The sequence below is a fragment of the Hydra viridissima genome, unplaced genomic scaffold (assembly GCF_058129835.1).
Source record: "Hydra viridissima isolate aposymbiotic clone 2 unplaced genomic scaffold, HvirCarnegie_v1 scaffold_2, whole genome shotgun sequence".
NCBI lineage: Eukaryota > Metazoa > Cnidaria > Hydrozoa > Anthoathecata > Hydridae > Hydra > Hydra viridissima.
Window position 1 is genome coordinate 15448769 of NW_028324301.1, and position 23732 is coordinate 15472500.

Here is a 23732-nt window from a genome sequence, read left to right on the forward strand (position 1 = left end):
CCTTGAAAGTAGTTTAAATGGATCTCTGGACTTTGAAGTTTAGGCACTCAAAGAGTCAATATATGAATAAAAATGTACATTTAGATTGACTCCACAAATACTTTTTTTTAGGATTTTCTGAATTCTTCTTTTTTTTTCCTCATATTCCCTCTACACAATAGTTCATGTTGCTCCAAAATAACAAGCAACTCACAAAATTTAATTTAAAAGCCTGTTCGAACATTTTCATTTAGGTTTTTAAAGTAAATCCCATCAACAATAAAAATTAATTGAACATTGAACTTACCATAATAGTTGTCAACATAAACAATTGCTCTCTGACATTCATCCTGTGTCAATACATTCATATTTGGATCACAATATTTTGATGGATAGTTCATTATACGATACCCTAATGATAAAGAAAAAAAAAAATTTAAATCATCCGCTATTTAATTCATAACTAAAGACCAAGATCTATTTAATGAAGATTGTTGTTTTATATATAGAACAACTCGTAATAAGCATACCGATTTCAGTTGCAGAAATATTTTTAACTTCAGCATCTGAAACATAAAATTTTACTATTTAAAATGTACTACTAAAAAACAAACTTTAACCGAGGGCTATGTTTTTACCTGGTTTCTTAAACTGATTTAATGAACTAAACTATTATAAATTTTTCATGAAACTATATAAAAATGCAAAACAGTACCTTGATTATCTAATGCATCATTTTTTCCTTTCACAGACCAAACACTTTCACTAAGTAAATCTATTAAAAATAAAAACAAAAAATTTTAAGATCAAAACTGACCCTCATAATGATTAAAAAAGTAATTAGAAAAGTGTTAATCAAATTTAGCGTTTCTTCAATCATGAGAAAAATTTTGTTACTTTACCTTCCAAAGTTTCCAAAACAGAATCATTCAGTTGCTCAAAATAAATTTCAGCATTAATAATTGTATAGCTAATGAAAGATAAGCAAGCTTTTTAGGAGCAGAAAAAATTTATCAAATTTTTGTTATAGTATTTTATGAGAGATTGTTATTAACTGTACAATTCTAATAAAAGATTAGAACAAATGCAATGAAGAAGGTTATAACTGATAATTTAAGCAAATTACTGGTTTTGCTGCTCAATACTTGTCACATTATAAAACATCAAATTTTCAAGAAACTAAAAGATAAGATTAGTGAAATTGTTTAGAAGTTAATTCATATTAAAATTAATTAGCATTCTTGGTCATTTTAATAATTTAGAAATTTTAAATAAGAAAACCAAATATGTTAATAAAAAAACCAAAACATCTCAAAAACAAATTGCAACCAGAATATTAATACAAGGATGATCATTATTATCATTGAAGCATTTTCATTAGAAATCTTTAAAGTCTGAATCTGAATCCCAAGTACATAATAACTGTTTTGAACTTTTTTCAGGTCTGTAGATGATCCTAATTACAAGCCAGATATAAAAAAAAAATCTAAGCTAAATTGCACTAGAATCTTGATAAAACAAGACCCTTAACTAATAAACATGTCAATCTAATGAACTGGACTCTTTTTCTCATCATTTATTCTTTACATAAACTTCATATATAAAATTATTGACATAATGAACACTCAGTATAACAAATCATTCTTCAATATCTTTCAGGGTTCATTATGTTGAGGCTCTAATGTAAAGCATAAAGGTTCAGCTAGAGTACTTATAACACATCAATATTCAAACAGAAAACTAAAAAAACTAAAAAAAAAAGTATACTCTTTACCGTACAACTGATCAAAATAAACAGAATAAACATCTGCCAACTCTGCTACATATAGCTCATCAAAACAAACTTTTTCTTGAATATTGCCTATCTGGATACTTGGCTTCAAGTTCTGATAACTCAACAAGTCAACATTCGAAATGACTTCAACTTTAATAGGTCTACCATTAACATGTATTCTTAACGGACTCAGCATTGTTATTGCTAGCTGATACCAAATGCCTGATTTTCCAGGAATGTAAAAAGCGTTTAGTAGGAAGGTATCAATTACTGCTACAGGAAAATATGTGTTTGGGTTACATTTGAGTGCAAAACGCTCATGCAATAAGATGATATCATTTCCACCCCATGAGCAAAAGTGCTTTAGCCAAACTCCAAATGTTGAGCCGTTTTTAAGTGGAAAATCTTTCAACAATGTGTAACTTGGTTGGTTTTCAATGCACATAGCGCTGTTTGCAATCCCATAAATAAACTGACTAGAATGTGGAAGAGACAATCTGAAGCTAGAGTTTTTTTCATCTGATAAATAATCTGGAGAGTCCAATGTGAAATAATGCACAAAGTAATCAAAATTGAAATCTAAAACAAAACTCTTTTTTTTTTTTAAATATGTCAGCTTACATCTCTAAGTATAGAAAACAAAAGCTTAATTTGAGCTTTTAATTGCTTTTTAGTAAAAAAAAAAAAAAAAAAAAAAAAAAAGGATGAATTTAAAAGGAACCTCTTGCGCATTTATGCAACTTGAATCTCAAATCATAGGATTTATAATTTCCTTCACCAGTTAACTGGTTACAATAATGACAACCATATGGGTCTTTACAAATGTCCAAAGCTAAACGTTAAAAAGAAGATCATGATTTCTTGACATCAACATCTTTGAGCATTGACAAAACTCAAAGATGTTGAAGCTTCAGAAATTCAAACTGCTAACAGTTTTCATTTTTAATGAAAAACTTGATAAATTGTGAGATTTCATCTGTTTTTAAAAAAACATGGCCCTTTCAAATATTTTAATTTCCTAAACATATTTATGTGCATTGAAAACTTTTAACATCATAATATTATTTTCGTTAACAGAAAAACAGGTCTTACTATGTCTGTTTGGGCATATCATTAATGAGTCATGAAACCATTTAGGCAATAAACCATCATACAAATGTAAGCAGACGACATTATTGTAAATACTGAGGCTTTTAAAAATGTAGGAAGAAACTTCACCAATATAAAATGTGAACTTCCACTAGAAGCAAGTAAGTACCATACTAACTTTTTAAAAAACATAAGTCTGATTGTCTAATAAAATATTATTGACAACAGACAACATTCCAAACTAATTCACAAAATCAAAACACAAAAAACACTTAAAAACTTATTTGGGCTCACAAAACATTTAGAAAACCCATAAAAGTTCACTAGATTACACAAAATTTTCTTACAAAGAAAAAACAATTAAGAACTACTTACATCTCCGTTGATGTATGTGTTTACTTTGTTTGATGAAAACTCATTGATAACATGGTACCAATCATAGCTTTCAAATGCAAAAATGTTAACGTCAATACCATTAAATTGAAGAACAAGTGTGCTATTTCTGATGAAAGATAAAATATGATCAAACAAAATAATCAATAAAAACCATCTGTTAACAAAACAAAAAAACCCAGCTCATTTCTTTTAACAAGAAAACTAAATTCTAAAGAACTTTAAAAGTTGAAATTTGATACTTTTCTATCTCATTTAAAGCAGTAAAAACTGAGTTCTGATAAAAAGATGTTTATTGATTTTGTTTTTGTTTTTTTTTAATCAAAAGACTCACTTGATCTTTAAAGCAAAAGAAATGTTCCCACTTATGTCAAACTCATAGAACATTTGTGACAACTCATACTTAATCCAAAGACTGACTGTGAATTGTTTTAAAACCAAATTTGCAAAGTCGTAACTCTGATTACATTTTTGATACTGGTATCCCTGGACAAATATTCCTTTCTGCATAGAAGCCCCCCAAAAAATCTTCTGTGTAAAATTCACATGGGAAGCAAAAAGAGGAACTGTACAGCCATCCTCAATTAGGAATAATGGCAATGGAGAACCAACAATATCTAAGACATTCATCATTTCAGAATAGTTTCCTATAAATTTAAAAAAAAAAAAGAAAAAAAAAAAATATTTGTGTAATGGTAGTAAAGGGATTAATCCCTCTTCTTTCAAAAAGTATGTAATACTGCTTTCTGTCAGTTAGTGTATTGGTTGTATAATTTTTTAAAATAATTCTTTAAAAAACAACATTACTTATATCAAGCAACTGCAAATTAATGTTCTATTTCATACGAATTTACCTTTACGATTTGATTTTATAATTGTCTGATTAGAAGAACAATTCTTGACTTCATGTTGTAGAGATTTAATTAGAACAGAACCATTGCCAAAAGCAAATATGCTCACCTGAATAATAAAAAGCATGCGCATTTTATGTTAATTTTTCTCAAAAAGTACCACTTGTGCTATTTAACTTAACAAAATTAAGAAAAAAAATGTGCTTATAAGCTTAAGCAAACAAACAATGAATCAAACTTGAAAATAATTAAGTAATAGTTTAAAGTTATTTTTTTGCTTTATTAAACTTTTTGAAAATTACATCATTAAGTGATTTTCATCAAAGTCTTTTTTAAAACATAATTCAAACCATTATTTGTTTTAGCTTTAATGGATTACTCTTTAAACTTGGTATCTTAAGATTCTCTTGCAGAGACTCTAAGGGTTCCCCATTATTTTATCATGGAATGCAATACTTCATCAAAAAAATTTTTAAGAACCATACTGTTGTCATAATAAGTAAAACCAGGGATATTTCAAGCAATCTTACTAATATTTGTAAATAGTCTTAGTAATATATGTATTTATTAGGAGAATGGTCAAAATTATTTTTTGAAATACTTTTTTTTTCGGTTTCATCATGAGTGGAGAAAATATTTTCTGAATTAAATTTTTTTCTTATGTTAGATGGAAGGTAAATTGATGGTAACTTAGCTTCAATTATTGTTAGTACAATTTTGATAACTAAATGCATACTTGTTATATAGTTTTTCATATTACATAAAATATATGTTAATATTCCCTACATTTCATACATTATAATCTCATTTTCATAGCCATAATATTGTAATTTCATAATATTTTTATAGCCATAAAATTTGTCTATTTTTTTAACTAACTAAATAAACTATCAAATTATAATTTGATGAAATTAAAGTAAAGAAGCTTAAAATTAAACTTTCTTTAGAGTTTAATACAAAAATTAGGGAATCATATTTGGTGAGGTTTGGAACAAATGAATGCAAGAAAAAAAAGGTTGCTGATAATCAGGATCAAATGAACCAAACATATAACCATATCCTAGACAGATTTAAGTGCATGGCTCCAAATGTGAAAAGCAGGAAGGAGAGGGTTGTAATTAATCGATTAAAAGCTCAATGGAAAAAGTTAACCTATAGTGAAAAGAAAAATTACTGAGTGTAATGTACTGTGAGGAGGGAAAATAAAAATATTATAAGCATCATCTTAAAGTTTTACCCGACTCAAGCATGCTACATTCGACAGAAAAAAAAGAGCGAGTCAACCAAAAACGTCAGGTGGACACATGCCTAATGACATGAAAAATGAATAAGTCCCACCATTAATGTTTAAAACTGTTTTCGCAAACACGAATTGAAACACAATTGAAGACCACACTGGAAAAACGATCAAGCTACATTTTTGCTTTTTTTGGGTTTTTCCCCCTTTTATATTCGGCTGCAGTTTAACTATATAATAATTGACTATATAACTAGAGAACCGATCAAATTACGCAGATATTTAGCTTAACAAATAAGTGAGCTTTGGTTTTTTGAAGTTTAAAATCTGATTTACTCTAAACAGTAAAAATGTTGCTTAATCGTTTTTCCAGTGTGGTCTTCAATTATATTTTAATTTGTAAAGTTCTAGAAAGTTCTGTAGCCATTGTGACATAAAGACTAATAAAAAAAAACTTGTAAAACCTGTTTTAGAATTCCATGACTCAGAAGTTAAAACAAAAGTAAAAAACTTGAAGGAAAAGAAATTCATTGTCTGAAAGAGGATTCGAAAGAACATCGGCGGACAGATAAAAAAGGAACGATCGAGAAAATCTAAGAGAAGAGAAGGGAAGAGAAGAATTTTTTTTTTTTTTAATGCAATCACAAGAACCATTGTTATTTTTTCTTATAAACGATATAGATGGACGTTTGTAAATGCAAGAGTTTGTAAATATCAAAGTATAAAAGTCGCTTAGCCTATATGAGGGCCTGTGTATTATTGCCTTCCTGGAAGATAAAATTATTCGTTAATCTTAATTTTCTGGGAGAGGATTTGAGATTCTTTTTAAAAATATTTGTTCCTATTGCAGCGTTTATGCTTTGATCAATAAAAGCTACTTTTTTTAACTTCTTTTCATGAAATAGCACCCTAACCATAATGCTTCTAACACAAAGTTTAATAGTTCCCCTTATACAGCTTGATTTAATTGGTCCTGATTCAAATTATCTATGGAGTGACCTTGATACTACAATCTTATTTAACCTTTTCTGCTAACTTTCTTGTAGATTTAAAGCGGTCTTTGTTCACTCGATAATATTTTCATCAATTGATTCAGCAGTCTTTCTATACCAATTTTTATTCTGCTTAAAACTGTATTTTTCACTTCTCGTAGGTTTTTCCTTTATTAACTCAATCAACTGCCAAATTTCTTTGTACAGTTGTTTAATTTTTTTTTTTTTTCTGTGTACCATAATTCTAGAATTAATTTGATTTACATATTTTTTCATTGATTATCCTTTGACAATTTTGAATGAATGAAGTTTAAATTACGAAACTTTCAAAAACTTACTTAAATTTCATAAATCAAACAAAAGAATTTTTCTTCCCCCAATATTTTTTTTGATTTCATTTTATGTAAATGAAGTTTTAAATTGTTTAGAATAATAGCAGATTTGCAGTAATTTATGGTGATGAAACTCTTATGTAACCTAGAGTAGTTTTACTTTTTTTGCTTTAAAAGCACGGTGGATAGTAAAGAAACGAATTGAAATAGAAGTAATGTACGCGTGTAGGATAAAGTATGTGCGTGTGAATGATTTAAAAAATGAATTAAAACTTGAAAATGGATAGCTGAATAAAAGCTGTGCAATGCGCTTAGATTTAAACTATTAAACATTTATTATTACATTATTTATGATGTTGTTTATTCTATTATATTAATTCCTATTGTATTATAAACTTTATTATATTAATTGTTGTTGTATTATAACTTTTAAAATATTTTACTAAAATAATTACGTTAACAAATTGGTTTAAAGATATTTCTTGCGCGTGCCATTTATCAAAGCCAATATCTTTGCCATATAAAGTTAAAAGATCAAAAACTTCCCAACTCCACTTCGATGTATGCCCATATATGGCAACTTTGTTTATTGAAGAGTTTTTAAACATTATTTCAAATGATAAACAAAGGTCAATTTCTTGTACAATTATATATTTTCCATTGGCAATTTTATCTATGACATCAATCTGAAGAAAATCTAAAAGAAAGTATATAGAAATATATTTTGTTTTTATGAATTGAAGGACGATTGCAATTTTTTTGCTTTTTAAATATTTTAACAGCCTTACTTTACAAAGAATAAACCTTTTAAAAATTCTCTAAATAATGAACTTTTTAATGATGAAGATTTAAAATGATTTTCATAAAAAAATCGTACTGTAGTCACGATAATGAAAAAAAAAATCGAAAATTGTAATATTGGATTGTTTCGTGTATCCGTATAGTTCGTGAAAAAGATCGGAAAAAAGATTTTGAAATTTAGAAAAAACCTTCAGCAATGCTTGAAAAAATAAAGATGCAGTAAAAATGGTTTACACGAAATAAATGTACAACAAAGCACTATTTTACTGCCTTTCTACTTTGCTTAAATTAACAGAAGTAAGCACGAAAAAGTATCATCAGTTTAAATAAGGATTACTTTTATTCAAAATTAACGCAAAACTGTTATTCGAAACCATTATTACAAAAATAAATTTATATATAAATATAAAGTTGTCACACCAAAAGTTTGCTACTTTATACTTCTGAAGAGTTCTATTTTTATATACTTCAGATAATTGGATTTATTTTAAAAGACCGATTTGGAAGTTGATAACTATTCGTTATTATTCGTATATTACCGACTAACTAAACATCAATTTTTAGTTAACAGACGTAAATTAACTTTCGTTTTCGGCGGAGTTACATAAAAGTTAGTTAAAAAGAACGAAAACGTTTTGTATTGTGTAAAAAAGAACTCACCAATTTGTCCACCGAGAACTGGCCTTCCCATAAACACAAAATTGATCTATAAAATAAATTTACTTATAACTGGCTCTAACTTGTTATATATATATTATAATATATATATATATAAAATGATTTTAATCTCTTCATAAAGTGTAATATTAACCATGACGTCAATATTCTTTCTCTCGAATCTTACTAGAAACCCAAACAAACGATATTTTCTTTAGATTACGAGGTTACGTACGGTTCAGTACGAGGTTACGTACGGTTCAGTACGAGGTTTTTGAAAAGATTTTCAAAAAAGAGATTTTTAAAAAGAGTTTTTTAAAGAGAGGTTTTAAAACTATTTTCCACTTCTTAACTTTCTAAAAATCTCTTTAGCATGTTTTGATTCAAAAAAATGACGTAAAAAGTTGCAATAGTAATATGTTCGAGAATTGAGCTTAATTCAACTGAAACCTGAATCAAAAATTTAAGTCTTACCGTAAAAATAAAAGCATTTTTTGGAAAAAACATCATTATTTCTGGGCAAATAGTTTGTGATCACATCAAAGACTTTCGTTAAAAAATTTTAAACAAAGACAAAGTTTTGTGGACATTCTAAAAATAAATGCGTCTAAAAAGGATGCGATTTATATTACTTGTTTTAGAATGAATTATTAACTTTTAAAAATTGTAAAGTATGTTTTTTACGAAGATTATGAATTTTAAATTATTAGGAATATGGAAACTGATTTAAAATATAAAATAGTTCTTAAAAGATATATTTTGTAGATTACCAAGGTTTTACAAACAAGAAGCTGGTTTACTTCTATTGCATGAATAATATTTTTAATGTTTTTTTTGTGGTGACGTGAATGAGCAATCCACGACCGTCTCACAAAAAATGATAAAATTAAACCAACCTAATATAGATAATACTATATATCAGCAGAAAGCTCTATATTTCCTCTTTCAGAAAATATATAGCTTACTATAGTATGCCGCTATTATAAAAAATAATATGGGCTGAAACAGAAGGTAAAAGTAGGCGTTTTTGCAATAATTTAATTCATTTTAAATCGCCAAAGTTCAATTGAACCTATAAAAAATTCAAAAACTATCTTGCTCATTGCAATCAGGTTTTTAGCTGCACTAATCATTCCTACTTATGATAAAAACATGCTTATTGCCAGACGAATTTAGAATGCCATTTGTTTTAATCAAATGCTATTACCACTATTGCCACGCTGTGACAAGTAGGGTACCAATAGTTTTATTTCTAAGACTACCGGTAAAACTTAGGGTTTCAAAAATCCAGCGCAATAAGAACTAAATCTTGTACAATTAAAAAAATGCTTGTTTAAAAAAATAATTAGCTCAAGTTATTTTTAGAATCTTTTTGTCACGGCGTGACATCACGCAGTGACAATTTTTGTAACATTTAAAACAAAATTTAAAACTGCTAAACTGAAACCACAATTGAGTTTTTATCAACTTTAAGGACCCAGATTATTGAGCGGCTTACTTTCTTTTACATTTTCTACAAAAACTACAAATTATAGGTATGTTTTGCATAAGCAACATTTGGAGGATGAATGCTCACCTATCCTTGAGGCTCTCTTTTGAGATACATAGAGCCTCTCTATGTATCTCAAAAAAGAGCCTCGTGTGTGTTACCTTTTTTTTAATCTTTCAAGGGTTTAACATGCCTCTTACTCATGCTGAGCGTCAAAAGAAATATTGTGAAAGGCAGTTTGAAAAGTTTGGCAAAAAAGTAATTAAAGAAAAAGAATCAAAAAAAGAAAAGAAAAGAAGACTCGCTAAATTGGAGGCTGAACGAGAAAAAGAAAGGCAGCGAAAGAGAAAGAGCAGACAAAAAATAGCAGAATCAAAATCTGTAGCTGTTACATCACCATCTTACAAATCTGCAAGCACTCTTGGAAAAGCTGTTAAGAGAGCAGAGTCAGCACTACCAAAATCACCCAGAAAGAGAGCTAAAGTTGTACACATAATAATCAGGATATGACCAGACTCGTTAAAAGGCTTCGACTAAATAATCTTAAAGTCACTCCGTCATTTTCTACCTGCGGTGAACTTCATTCTTAACTTCCAACCTTTTAATCTTTTGTATAAGTATATCTGAATGCATATGTATAATTTATTTGACCAGTGCTTAATATTTTATGTTTCGGAATGTTGAAAGATGTTCTGGTATCGCAACATTCACTTCAGAACTATTTGCTGCAATCTGAGATGCTTCTTATTCAGCAAACTCATAAGATATAATCCTCTGGATAATCTTCCTTGAGCCAACTTTTACTACGTCTGAAATAAATGAACTTCTTATGTTTCGTTTTCAGTTTAAAATCATATTTAATGTACTTCCAGATTGTCTACACAATGCTCGTTTTCCTCTTTTCTAAATCAACCATAAACCATCAATTTTAATGTCTTCATTGAAATAGCTATGATAATTTTTGTATAATTTATGTTTTTGGGTTTATGGGTTAAACAAAAAATACATTTATGTTAATTACCCAGCAGGCAAAAAGATGTATAAAATGCATCTAATATGCATCTGAGAACTGGTCTAAAAGATGTCTAAAATCACGTCGTGAATGAACGCTAAATAGACGTCTATCTTATAAACATCTTTTAGATGCCTTTTATTCGATAAAAAAATAAATCAAGTAGACGTATATTGTACATCTTTTAAGCATCTAAAAGATGCACCTTTATCAAATAAAATGCATCTAAAAGACATCTATAAGATAGACATCTATTTAGCGTTCATTCACGACGTGATTTCAATCATCTTTTAGGCTAGTTTTCAGATGCATATTAGATGCAGTTTAGATATCTTTTTGCCGACTGATTTAAGATTAAAGTCTTTAAAAAATTTCACAAGTAAAGAAACAATTAGGTTCAAGTTGTTGAAATTTATTTACCAAGATTATAAAACAAATGTTTACAATAAGAAAACTATAATTCTTTATTGAGTCCACCAACTCGCTCTTCCTCGGTATCGGTATCTAAAATATAAATATGAGATATAACACGTCTTTCTGCTACAAAGTAACTTTATTAAGCTGTTTTTTCCAATTTATTAACCTCTTCATCTTCAATTATCTGAAGAAGATATAATATATAATAATAATAATTAATTTGAAAATATAATTTTATTAATTTTAACAATAATGTATCACCAATTTACCTGTATTAAAGTCTTTTTTTTTCTGATTACAAGTAGGAGCATTTTGCAAAAACATTTTTCTAGGTCTTTTATTGATTCAACATTATATTCACAGGAATCTTTCAAAACGAAAAAATTTTAAAATATTCAACATAATTTACTTTGGTATAGATAAAGAAAGGTGATGGAGACAAAAATACTAGTATGGCACAAAAATGAGCTGAAGAGTGCATTTTTAATTCAGAGAGCAGTTATATTCACATTAAAACTATACCTCATAAAACACTCCAGATATTTACAAGGTTCTCAAGACTTATTTTTTCCCCATCACCTTTTTGATTTAATTTAGATTGTAGCTGATTGGAAAATAGCCTGACAGATATTTTTACAATATATATTTGAATATGTAAATGAAATGACATATTTGAATACATGAAATAAACTATTTGAATGAACTATAAATTGTAAAACTTTATAAGCATAAAATTTAAACTTCGAACAAAATTACTTTTGCATGCAGATAAAAGTTTAAATACCTACAGTAAATTACTCAAACATTTTATTATTTTCAAGTTACAAGTAATTGCTAGTCAAATGGTCAAAATTATTTGTTTTTTGCTGCTATCTATAATATAATTCCTACAGAAATGTTTAACGTTGTTTCGTCATTAGTTACTAGGCTTTGAATTAATTACTAGGCTTTAAATGAGTGCGTTCTTTAAATGCACTCAGTTATTGGAGAATGATCTTTTAAGCAAGTTAAAACTTTTTTCCTTTTGGAATTTAGTTATTAGTTTAGATATATTACATAAAGAATCATATTAATATAATTAATCATCGTTAAGATCATATTATAATGAAGTAAGTATGTAAAATAGTTATACAGCTATTCACGAAAGTTTAAACGATTGCAGAATTTTCAAATCTAATCTTCGGTTTTTCTTGAATAAAAATCTAACGGAAATAGATATCAAAATAACTATTTTTCCAATTTGGTAAATAGGTTACTTGTTAATAGAATAAAAAAAAGTAGGTTTTGACTCATTACCGTTTACTCAGAAATTTCATTAAAAGGTAGGTGATACAAATTAAGAGGTTTCACAAAAGTTTAAACGATTTTATTTAGGATCAATTATTTGCTAATTGATAAATCCGCTGCAAAACTTTTTTTCGCAGCGAATTTATCAATTAATTAGCAAATAATTGAGTAGTTTTTCAATCAAAAAATTCATCACAACATCATCAGGCAGCTTTTAATTCATTAAAAATCAACTTAAAATATTGTGAATTTCAAATTAATTTCAATTGCATGCAAATGGGTCGAAAATCAGTTTCTAGTGACATCAAATGGCAAGTTATTGGTATGGCACGGACAAAAAATTGCACAAACATTCAAATAGGCAAAATACTTAACATTTCTGAATATTGCGTAAGAAAAACCATCAAAACCTGGGAACTTACCAAGGACGTCTCCGACATGCCGCGTACTGGGAGACCATCTAAACTCAGCAACCGTGACAAAAATGGTATATTCAGAATGAGCAGAGAAAACCCCAGACTCAGCTACAAAAAACTAGCACAAATCTTCAATGAGTCAAAAATAATCCAAAAGTTAGCAGAGAGCTTGTGAGACAAACATTGTCAGACAAAGGTATTGAAACGTACATAGCTGCTAAAAAACCTATTCTTTCAATCATGGATAAACGTAAACGACGAGTGTGGTCCAAAGAAAGGCTGGACTGGTCTGTAGAACAGTGGGCAAAAGTTATTTGGAGTGATGAAGCTAACTTTCAAGTTGTAAACCGCAAGGGAAGAATCTATGTCAAAACATTTGCAACTGAGTAATATTTAGACAGGTTTTTGCAACATCGTCGACAAGGCGGTGGAGGTTCGGTTGGCATCTGGGGATGTTTTTTTCACAAAGGTATAGGCTTCTGTGAGCTGTATGAAGGCCGAATTAATCAATACACCTACAAGAACACATTGGAAACGTGTTTAGTTCCATCAATCAGACACTTGTATGGCAGAAGCAAGCAATTCATCTTTCAACAAGACGGGGCTTCAGCTCTTACAGCACACTCAATCAAAGAATATTTTTTTAAAAAAGTTTAATGTGATGCCCTGGTGCCCTAGATCACCAGATCTCAACCCAATTGAAAATATTTGGTCTTGGATCGACAATCAACTGACATGAAATTCAATCAACTCAACATTTAAAGCAACTTTTGAATGAGTACTGGCTGAAGGTACCTCGCGTGATGTGCATGAAATTAGTTGAATCAATGCATAAACGAGTTTATCTTTGCTATAAAAAAAAAGGAGGACACTTCAAATATTAATTTCGCTATTTTTTTCATTTTTTGTTTGAATGTTGCAATACGTTTAAACCTTTTGTGCTTCTTATTTTTCCTATAAGATTTTTTGTAATAGCTTTTTTCTAACTAAATATTAAAATTTTTATAACATGTTCATATTCATTTTAAAGCTAATTACTTTTTCTTTAATAAATAAAAAAAATTAAGTCGATATCATTTTACAGTTTTTCTTTATTAAACAAAAACCAAACATACTTGATAAAAATTCTGCAATCGTTTAAACTTTCGTGAACAGCTGTATATACATTTATTTTAGATAAAGTAGAAAGGATTTGAAGTAGAAAGGATCTTAATTTTTTAAATCGTTTATATTTTGTTAGTTTTAGTTTTTCTTTTAGCAGTTTTTTTTTTAAATTATTTTATTTTTTAGAAGGGAAATAGGGGTATGGATGTTACTTAAAGTTATACTAATGCTATTTCTATAAAATGGTTATTACTACTTTGAAATTTCGGTGATGCTATTAACTATTTTTGTTGTTTTTTAGAAAATTTAGAAAAATAAATTAAAATTTTGTGCCACCACTGACATGGCATGTCACATGTTATTGTATGTAAAGGTTAAATTTTGTTATGAAAATTACAGTTCTTGTGAAAAAAAAAAGAAGGTAAAGAGTATTGTTTGTAAATATATATTTTGTTTACTTTGAATCTTTTTAAATTTTCTGGTGTCATTTTTAAAATTTTTGTTTGCACACGTTTATTGTTTGCATATATGCTTTTTTGATATGTATGTGTATGTGGTAATAAGTGCCTTACAGTTGTTTTATCAATGTGTTTTTATAATAATGTAAAGTGTTTTTTTATTGTTTGTATATGTGCTAATGTGTTATATAACTGTTTTAAAAATGTGTTTAAATATGTATATAAGGTATATATTTAACCTTATATACATATTTAAACACATTGTGTTTATAGTTGGTATATATGTTTATATTATGTTGTTTCCGTGTTCTCAAAGTGCTGTGACTTGGAAAACATGTAGAGCAAGATTCATGTAACCCTCTGTTAAAAGTACATCATCAAGTGATGTACTTTTAGCAGAGGGTTAGACGATAGTGTTTAGTATCAATTTGTTACTGCTTTAAGTCTAGCTGTTTTTAAGCCTTTATTATTGAAGATTAATCTAAAAATATGTAATAATGTATTTTAATAACATTTTGCGTAATGTTGTTACTTATGTTTTGTTATATATGAATGTTATCTTACTTAAGTTATATTATATGCATATTATATTAACTTATGGTGTGTGCTATTGTTGTGTGTTGTTGCTGTGATGTTTTTTTGTTATCTTTTGAGTTAATAGACATTTGGTTTATCTTCATGTTGGTGTCTGTTGTTAAAAATGGTAAATAGGTATTTAAGATAAAAATAATTTGTATTGGCTTTTAATCATTCACTAAAAGCCAATACAAAATATTTTGCTATATATACAATTTGTTTTATCTCAATTTGATTTTCTGTCTTTAGCGCTGTTTACTACATGATTTTGCTACAAATATTTTGGAATCATGATGTTCCAGCATAAATTGCTATAATTGCTTTAAGTCGCTACAATCTCCTTTCACATAATGAAGTTGCAGTTGTATTTGTTGGTGAAGATGGTGCACCACCTGCTTCCAGGGAAGTTGTTATTTACCCAAGAGGTCATCCTCTTAAAACTATATCAAGTATGTCTGATGCTGGTTGGCATAATAAATTGATTGACAACCCTGAACATGCTACATTGGTTAGAAATCATGTTACATTAACTCAGTATTACAATTATAAACTTTTAATTAGACATGTTTTTTCTTTAATTGTTTATCCTTTTGTACTTCGAAACAGATTTTAAATTTACATTTTCGATAAATGTTTATATTAACTGCCATGTCAAAATAGGTTGCTATAAATAGGTAAATTGGTTTTCAGTTTTTATGTGGTATTTTTGTTTTTTTTGTCGTAATTATGGTATCATAATTTTTTTGTTTTTTTTTTAAGATTTACAATTGACGCATTTATACGATTTATAAAAAAAACCTGATTACCTTTTATTGTAAATTTTTGTCAGTTAAAATGACATAAATATATGCAATTATTTCAATTTTTTTTTTAATTTTCTCTATTTTATGCCTAATAATTTGTTGTATGTAACTTAAGGGATCTTTTTAAATGGGGGTGAATAGTGTAGTTTTGTGCATTTGTCAAATATTGAGTTACTTAAATTTTATGTGTTTAACTAACTAATTAGCTTAGTTTGCATTTGCAACACTTTTGAGGAAAGAAAAAATTCTTATATATGTTAAATTCTTATATTAAAAAAATAAAAAAAATTTTATACATGTAAATCATTGTTTTACATTTTATTATTCTTGTAAAAGGTCTTCATCAAAAACTTGATTACTCTTAATAAAAATAACTATTCTCCTGACCATCATTAAGGCAAAAACAGGGAAGGGAGATCCTTTATTAGTGTCAAAATATTTAAGAGAGTTAAATTTCGAGTAACAAAAAGAATTTTTAGTAAATGGTTGCAAATTACCGTTTACTAAAAACTATTGAAACAAAGAGGCCATATATAAAAATTGTCAGATTAGTGCCATATATAGGAATGGTCAAATGGTCAGTTATTTTTAATAAATTTATTCAGTTGTGTAAATTTAAGATTTTAAAGACAATTTCCTTTTAAAAAGAAACATGTATCAAGGGGATACCAAAAAACTAATGACTTATGTATAATTTAAGCTCGCTTTATATTAATCTTATTAATTAAAGTTCATGTCATAAAAAATATTACAAGAATTTAGCTTTACTTTTTCGTCAATTTAAAACATGACGAAGTGTTATTATTTTGTGTCAGTAACTAAAAATGTATTGTTTTAAATTAGCAATGTCGAGGAAAATGGTTCTGCCTTACACTGATATAACCTATGTCAGTTGTAAATTCCTCAAATAAAGTTAAATAATTGGTAAATTATTTTACGTCCGCATACTTTTTATTTTAATTTTACAGATGGTTTAATTTTTTCAATTTAAAGGCGTTTTTCTAAAAGGGTATTAGTTAAGGTTTTGCAACTTTAAATTGTGGAAAACAGCCACTATAAATTAAGTAACAGACCGACCATTTTGCTAGTTTAACTAAATTTCTGATTAACTGAAATTAGATTGGAATTGTCATTTACCTTTTCATGATCATGAAAACATGCTCTCTAAGCTTTCTGCCACCAACTATTTTCAAACTATCAAGCTAAAATATACAACATATAGAGCTTTATCTATACAACATATAGAGTTAATCCTGAACCTTCAAATAACCCAAACAAAAATAAGATAATTAGATCATACCAAGTTTATATATTCTGATTTGTTCTTTTGATTATTATTAAGTGCTACCAATCGGTCAACTGATTCTAGCAACTTCACCCCAGTTGCATGAAACTTTACTTCTACAAGCTCCTTTAAAATAAGTTTTATTTCAGCCAGCTCTTTGAGAATAAGATGTTCCACCTCTATAAATATTTGTGTATTTGTGAATAAAGGTCAGTAGTTACCTCAAAGCTATTATTTAGCTCATGAAACCAAATAGCAAAAATATCTTATTAGTTGTTTATTAATTGATCCTAGAATGTTTGGGTACATACCCCCTAGTGACATATCCAGGCTGATTTTGGCACTGGTATACTGGTTTGGGCACCCAAAATATTCTGCCATAACTCCAGATCAAATTAGTTAAAAAAAATATAATTCATATATAAGTTCTATTTAGAGGGTAATGTAGACTGTTCTGACAGCATTCAAAGTATTTGGGCACTGATTCTCAAATTTAGAAATCAAGGACCTTTTTTTTCTGCAAATATTGTTTTGTGAAAAAATGATTTTTTTTACAAATATCCATACAGCTGTGCGCTGACTTTTTTTTTTTTTTGTTTAAAAAAAGGTTCTCAAAATATAAGCTGAAACTCTTTTTACCTGTGTCCCTAAATAACTTCTAGATACATCACTGACCACCAACATTATACAAATGCAAAAGAAAGGAATGAATAAAATCAAACCCCAAAAAAACATCATTTGTTGTTTTATTCACTCCCAGTAATTGGCATAATATTTTTAAAAACTTACTTTTTATATCAGTGTTAACTTCTTGCATAGAATCAGACAGCGGCAAAAGATGCAGACTGGAATCCTAATAAAAACAGTCTGGACTGTAAATAAACTACTTTACAATATTGTATTTAAAAAAAAACTTAATACATGCAAATTATCAGTTAAAAAAGCTAAAATGAAAATAAAAATTCAGGTGCTAAAGAGAACCTTACTTTGACAGATAAACAACTAAAAAGTCACATACTACTCTGCTTTATTACATACCATTATTGATAACTTCCTCTTACTTTTCTTAGGGCTTGGCTCAAGAGCAATTCTTGATCTTTCCTCCTTGATTTTCCTAAAAACTTTGGCTATCAAAGAGATTTGTTTAACAATTTATACTATACTTAAACCTGGTCAAATGCTAAAACATCCAGACAAACTTTTCTTCAAAATTGAGTTATGTTCGTACTCATTAAGCTCATGGATATCAGAGTATTAATCGTCAGAAAAAAAATACTCAATATGGTCAGAATATTCCTCAAATGTCCTTTCATTCTCATAAGATGAACTACTATCTCCTCCTAAGATTCCAACATTAAGTATACTGTCTAAAGATACAAATGAGGATTCCAGTAATCTTGTTGGTATGAACTTTATGAATCTTGTTGGTATGAACTTTTTGTAAAGGGCATAATTGTATCTAGATAAAAATATTTTTATTTCAAGACAAAAAAAAAGGCAAATAAATCACACCAGTCAAACTTCTAAAAACTCCTTCCTCTCACTGTTGTTTTTAACTATTTTTCTCAATGGAAACATGTGCGCAGCCAACCACTAAAGCAGTTTTTGGCGTTATTAAAAACACCATATATTTTTATAAAAATACACATTTTTATTAAAATTACATTTTAATCTACAAATAAAAATATCCACTTAAGAATAACGTTCTTATCTTTCAGATCATGAAGTTTAGTAAAATGTTATGTATTATGTATGTTATTAAATTTTAGTAAAATGTTATGTACTGAAACCATGAAAATATTTCGTCGTTATATTAGCAAGTAATTTATAATAGCATGTAATTTTATTATTTAAAACTCATTCAAAATTTTTATCATTATGATTTATGCCGTTCATAGGTTAGTAAAAACTTAGCTACGTATAAAATTTTATTTCCTTTCTAGAAAAAAGTTTTTGCCGTTCACGTTTCTTTAATGGCGGTTATTTATAATAATCGTTCTGTAAAATCGATTGTCTTTAAATAAAATTTCTTCTTTCTGTTTAATTGATCTAAAGAAGACATTTTAAATGCATCTATATTTAACCGAAAAGAGATATCTTTGTTTTAATCTTGTTTATACATCTAATATACGTCTACAATTGGATATAAATAGAATCACTGAAATTAGACCTTTTTCCGATGAATAATATACATTTAAAATATAAGCATCTACGAAAGATGCAAATTAGAGTAGTTTTAGATGATCTATAGACGTCTTTTGCCAGCTGGGTAGTACTCCATTCCAGGGCCGGCCTTACGAATTGCGGGGCCCAATTTAACGAATGCTTGCGGGGCCCACCTGATATTTTTTTTTACAATAACTACTATTAATAAAATTATTGAAACACATTTATTATACAAAAAAACATAACTCCACAAACGAATCAATAAACAATAAAAAAATATTACAATGAATTTAAACAAAACAGTTCTTGTTATTGTCATAATAAACAAATAATCTATAAGTCAAAGTGGATCTTTCTTGCTTTTTTGCTTGCGAAATCTTTTAGAATTTTTTCATAATTAATTTCTCTACTTATAGGAGATTCAATTGATATTAGTGCCAAATTGTTTAGTCGTTCTTGGTTAATTACTGACCTAAGGTAGGTTTTAATTAATTTTAGTTTTGAAAAACTTCTTTCACCGGAAGCGACTGTAACTGGAATTGTCATCAGCATTTTTAGGGCTATGAACAAATTTGGAAATGCAGTCGACCTATCATTACAAGCCAAATATTTAAAGAGTTCTTTGGGTTTTTGTTGTTGAACGGGCAGTATTGGCTTAATTGCCTCCATTTCTTCGGAAAGCATGAACCCTTCTATATCTTTTGTAATGTCTGTCAAAGCAATTTCTAGGTCGCCTGAATGTTTTCTGAAATCATCTTTAGACATATTTTGAAAATTATATAGAAATCCAAAAAGTTTATGGTGTTCTTTCAGCTGCATAAACCGTGGTTGAAGAGATTGCAATGCTTTGTCTACAACTTGATTGAAAAAATTTACCCGGAATTCTGTCTTGGGGTCTAAAATTGGTTCGTCAGAAGATTCATAAAGAAACATTTTCTTTTTCTTGTAACTAAGATAACTAAGATAAACTAAAAATAACAATAGACGTCACCATGCGCATTAAACGTTTAACGTTAACTGTACGAATTATATTAAGATTGATAGAAATTTATAAAAAAAAAATTACTGCCATTTATAATGATATGCTATAAATTGCGGGGCCCCTACCAAGCGCGGGGCCCTATTTGGAGCAATCGGTCAAATCGGCCTAAGACCGGCCCTGCTCCATTCACACTAACACCAATACCCCATTCACACGTTTTACTTTTAGTATGAATACCCAGCAAGCACACAACGTTGAAAGAACGATGATCGACGTTGATCAACGTTATTTCAACGTTGTGTGCTTGCTGGGTAGGATAGAAGTGTCTGAATTTAAAAACCTTAAGCCAGTAATTATGGGGATCTGAATGAAGCTCTTAGCAGCTACTTAAAGCGTTTAACTATCAAGATATGAGGAGGATAGTAATAGGCACCTATCTATAAACATGTATTACTGACTTGTTAAGGTATTTTTCCTCAAGAAACTTGAGACTCCAGTAATGTTATTGGTTCATTTAAAAAAACTTGCCAGTTCTTAAGAGCTCTCTATCATACAGTTACATCATAAACCTTTTAGCATACTTTTCAGATAAGTCATTTCATCATAAGAGGTTTCATCTATAAATACTTTTATTTGAATACTTATTTTCTCATTTTCAACTGTTTACTTTTTGACTTTTGGCAAGTGCTACTGGACGTGAAGATCTTAATAATTTCCTTGCTTATGTTATGCCATCTTATACTTTGCATGAGATTACATAATTTATGTGTTATAAACCATGCTTCATTTCTGTTACATTTCAATACTTTTTATTATAAAATATTCCGATACATAATGTAAGGAAGTAAAATTAAAAAATGCGATTAGAAATGACGTCACATTGAGACATCCTTTTATTTAAATAAATGATAAGAAGACAAAGTGTTCGGAAGAAAATTTTAAAACAGCGATTATCCACGTAGACTCGTTTATTTCAAACCCATACCTTCTTAACCCTCTTTTACCCTCTATCATACAACCACCCTTCACCAAGTACATCACAACATTAAATAAACTAACGACCTCCATTGTAATGAATCATTCTTTCTTTGTTTTATCAGAAACGACAGAACTTCAAAAACTATTCTTTAAACGACCACAGTTGTTGATCGAGTTGAAAATTGGAAATCTGATTGTTCAAAATTTTTTTGTATTTTGATGAATTTTGGATATAACTGATCTCAATAAAATAATAATTAATACTTAATAATTCAATAAAATAATAATCAACTACTTATCACAATAATAATCAAAAACGTAATAAATTGTTTTAAAAATAACATAATTTATTTAAATAAACTTTACATATTAGAGTAATTCCACGACCGTCACAGCTTGACAACCGTCTTTTTTTTTTGTCTTTAGCCTTCATTATTTTATCATTAAATAGATATAAAAAGAGTTTCTTTTGCTATTTTGTTAGCTCATAATAGGTGCTACAAAAAACAAGAAAAAAAATTAGGGTGGATATATTAGCCTCTTATTCATGCGAGAAAATATAAAACGTCACAGCATGACCAAAATTTTCTCATTGTTTTTTAGTTTTTAGATCAACATCGCGATTCAGCTAATATAGATGAACTGAATTATTAACTTGGCATTAAACAAAAAGTTTAAACATTACTCTTACAAGTTTTATAGCTAAATAACATTTATTTAATTAAATTTTGTATATTTTATTCGTTAAATTTTTGGTAGAAGAGTTCCACTTCTACCGAAATTGTAACGAATGAAAACTCGAAACTTTCAAAGTCTCATTTTCAAGTAAAACTAAACAAAATAATAATAATAATAATAATAATAATAATAATAATAATAATAATAATAATAATAATAATAATACACACATGACAAAAATAGGTTTTAAGTTTTAGGCCAGAGTTCCCCAAATATTTTTATGGAACTTTTATCAGTGACTCTTCAGGATACTGAATCTAGAAGCTTAAAAATCAAAAGGTAGCCGTTTTTGAAAAAAACGATTTCAAACTTTTGTATAAAATATTTTATAAAAGGGGAGGGGGTGAGAGTTGTAAAGTTAAGGTTTTCCTTATAAAAAGTCAATATTAACACTTTCTAATGATGTTAAAGTTAATCCAGTATTGCAGGCAATTAAATTTTGATCATCTTAAGATGTTAATTTTTAGTTATCTAAAATTTATCTCGAAGTTAGTTATCTCAAACATTAAAAAAGTTGTATTGGCCTTGAAATGGAGCGGAATTTTTTTTTGAAAAGAAAAAATGTCAAATTCTTTTAAAAAGACAATTCTTATTATCCATATTAACTCATATACCTGATTAACTATTCATGTTACAAAATGCAAATGTTAGAAAAAACTAAGATTTTTTTATACTGTTAGCTAAAAATTAAAAAAAATATTTGTATCCAATGTTTTAAATTTATAAACATATATCAAAATATCTGAATTTTTTAATCTATAAATTAGTACTGCTGAACGATTCAGCAATTCTTCTGCTTCTAAGAGAGTGCTTTGAGATTGTTTGTGAAACATTGAATCGATTATTGGCTTCATTTTTGAATGAGCCGATTCAGATGCCTGTTCATTGTATTGTCCAAGAGAATGACCAGTAAGTTCAATAAACTGTTGCAAGTGACCTGAGATTATATGTATTTTCCAGGTCACAGTAAGTTTCTTTCCTAGAAACTAATAAAATATTCTATAAAATAGATAATAATAATAGCCAATTTAAAGCAAGTTCATTATATTTAACTGTACCTCTGAACAGTACTCTTGTGTGGCTTTGTAGGAACAAACAAAGTCAGTTATTAGTTGAAGATAACAAGGGTTAAGATAACTTCCGAAGGTTCCTTGAACTAATTTCTCAAATTTTCTCATTGGACATAGAAGTGGTAAGAGTTCAATTGGTAGCCTTAGTGAAAGCTGGTCACAGTTTTTAAGAATAATCCTACATGTATTGCCTTCATATGTTCCCCCATGGTATCCTCTTTTAATACATCCAAGTGAGTTGACCCAGTCTTTGTATTCAGGCCAATAGAAAATTATATAAGTTGATATATGATTTACAAATCCCATTAACATATGAAGCAACGGCAAAGGAATTACTTCAAGAACTAGTTTTGACTTGTTTCTCTCCTTTATTAGACATACATTCACCAAATTCTATTAAAGTTTATTAATTTGATTACCAGTTTTGAAAAAAATATTTTTTTATTTAATAAAAAGATTTTTAAATTTTTAAATTAAATAATAATTAACATTTACACCTTTTAATCTTTTATTTCAGAACTTCGATAACCAGCTTCCATGTACCTCTGATGCCATAGATCCAATGATAAAAATGTTCTTGTCAACCCACCAAAAAGTTCACATTCTCCTTCACACCAAGCACAAGCATACATACCGCCATGAGACTAAATTTTCTTATGTTTTTTGAAAAATCCTAATTAACTAATTAAAAGTTACATAATAAATTAATTTTAAATCATAACTTACTGAAATTCCAAGAAGACTATTAATTATTTTCAAATCAGCTGCAAGAACATATTTACAATCTTCTAGCTTTAGAAGATCTAATAAAATGGCTAAATTTTTGTATGTCTCCTGCAAGTTTTC

At 28.2% G+C, this 23732-nt stretch overlaps 3 protein-coding genes and 1 pseudogene across 16 annotated transcripts in view; 1 reads left to right on the forward strand and 3 right to left on the reverse strand.

Annotated features, from left to right (window-relative positions):
• LOC149892192 (uncharacterized) overlaps window positions 1–8705 on the reverse strand; it is a 44395-nt gene extending 35690 nt beyond the window's left edge. For all 5 annotated transcript variants that reach the window (XM_090077440.1, XM_090077439.1, XM_090077441.1 and 2 more), the window contains exons 1-15: window positions 8580–8705; window positions 8109–8154; window positions 7103–7344; window positions 4090–4195; window positions 3570–3882; window positions 3218–3344; window positions 2846–2993; window positions 2475–2585; window positions 1754–2332; window positions 1341–1435; window positions 1106–1158; window positions 882–949; window positions 695–754; window positions 510–545; window positions 287–391 (exon numbers count right to left, since the gene is read on the reverse strand). In XM_090077440.1, the coding sequence (XP_089933566.1) occupies window positions 287–391; window positions 510–545; window positions 695–754; window positions 882–949; window positions 1106–1158; window positions 1341–1435; window positions 1754–2332; window positions 2475–2585; window positions 2846–2993; window positions 3218–3344; window positions 3570–3882; window positions 4090–4195; window positions 7103–7344; window positions 8109–8154; window positions 8580–8615 (2125 nt within the window). In that variant the 5' untranslated portion in view covers window positions 8616–8705. The remainder of the gene's footprint in view (window positions 1–286; window positions 392–509; window positions 546–694; window positions 755–881; window positions 950–1105; window positions 1159–1340; window positions 1436–1753; window positions 2333–2474; window positions 2586–2845; window positions 2994–3217; window positions 3345–3569; window positions 3883–4089; window positions 4196–7102; window positions 7345–8108; window positions 8155–8579) is intronic.
• Window positions 1–23732, forward strand: part of LOC145186566 (uncharacterized) — a 337374-nt gene that overhangs the window by 169461 nt on the left and 144181 nt on the right. The window lies entirely within an intron of this gene.
• On the reverse strand, window positions 11003–18943 carry LOC149892193 (uncharacterized). Of its 9 annotated transcripts, XR_016449520.1 has the most exons (6): window positions 17991–18943; window positions 17742–17805; window positions 16968–17131; window positions 16805–16869; window positions 11293–11390; window positions 11003–11110 (listed from the first exon to the last, which is right to left on the reverse strand). XR_016449520.1 is itself a non-coding variant. In XM_090077460.1 (5 exons), the coding sequence occupies exons 1-5, from the start codon at window positions 17991–17993 to the stop codon at window positions 11071–11073; spliced, it is 336 nt and encodes a 111-aa protein (XP_089933586.1). In that variant the 5' UTR covers window positions 17994–18413; the 3' UTR covers window positions 11003–11070. The 9 variants fall into 9 exon arrangements, 5 of the variants coding, with proteins under 5 accessions (XP_089933586.1, XP_089933587.1, XP_089933585.1 ...); XR_016449523.1 differs by lacking the exon at window positions 11293–11390 and having other exon boundaries at window positions 11003–11207; window positions 16805–16891; window positions 18014–18413; XR_016449521.1 differs by lacking the exon at window positions 11293–11390 and having other exon boundaries at window positions 11003–11207; window positions 16805–16891; window positions 17991–18413.
• Window positions 22386–23732, reverse strand: part of LOC145180690 (uncharacterized) — a 2706-nt pseudogene continuing 1359 nt past the window's right edge. The window contains exons 4-7 of the transcript XR_016449519.1: window positions 23613–23732; window positions 23384–23530; window positions 22875–23279; window positions 22386–22802 (exon numbers count right to left, since the gene is read on the reverse strand). The exon at window positions 23613–23732 is cut by the window's right edge and continues 119 nt beyond it. The product of XR_016449519.1 is annotated as an uncharacterized LOC145180690 (transcript). The remainder of the gene's footprint in view (window positions 22803–22874; window positions 23280–23383; window positions 23531–23612) is intronic.

Bases quoted from the DNA above. Each gene is read 5' to 3' on its own strand.
- LOC149892193 (XM_090077457.1), bottom strand. The intron at 17,132-17,741 runs GTAAGTTTTTAA...AAATATTTATAG, and splicing joins AGTTAACACTGATATAAAAA to AGGTGGAACATCTTATTCTC. The intron at 16,870-16,967 runs GTATGATCTAAT...TGTATATTTTAG, and splicing joins AATCAGAATATATAAACTTG to CTTGATAGTTTGAAAATAGT.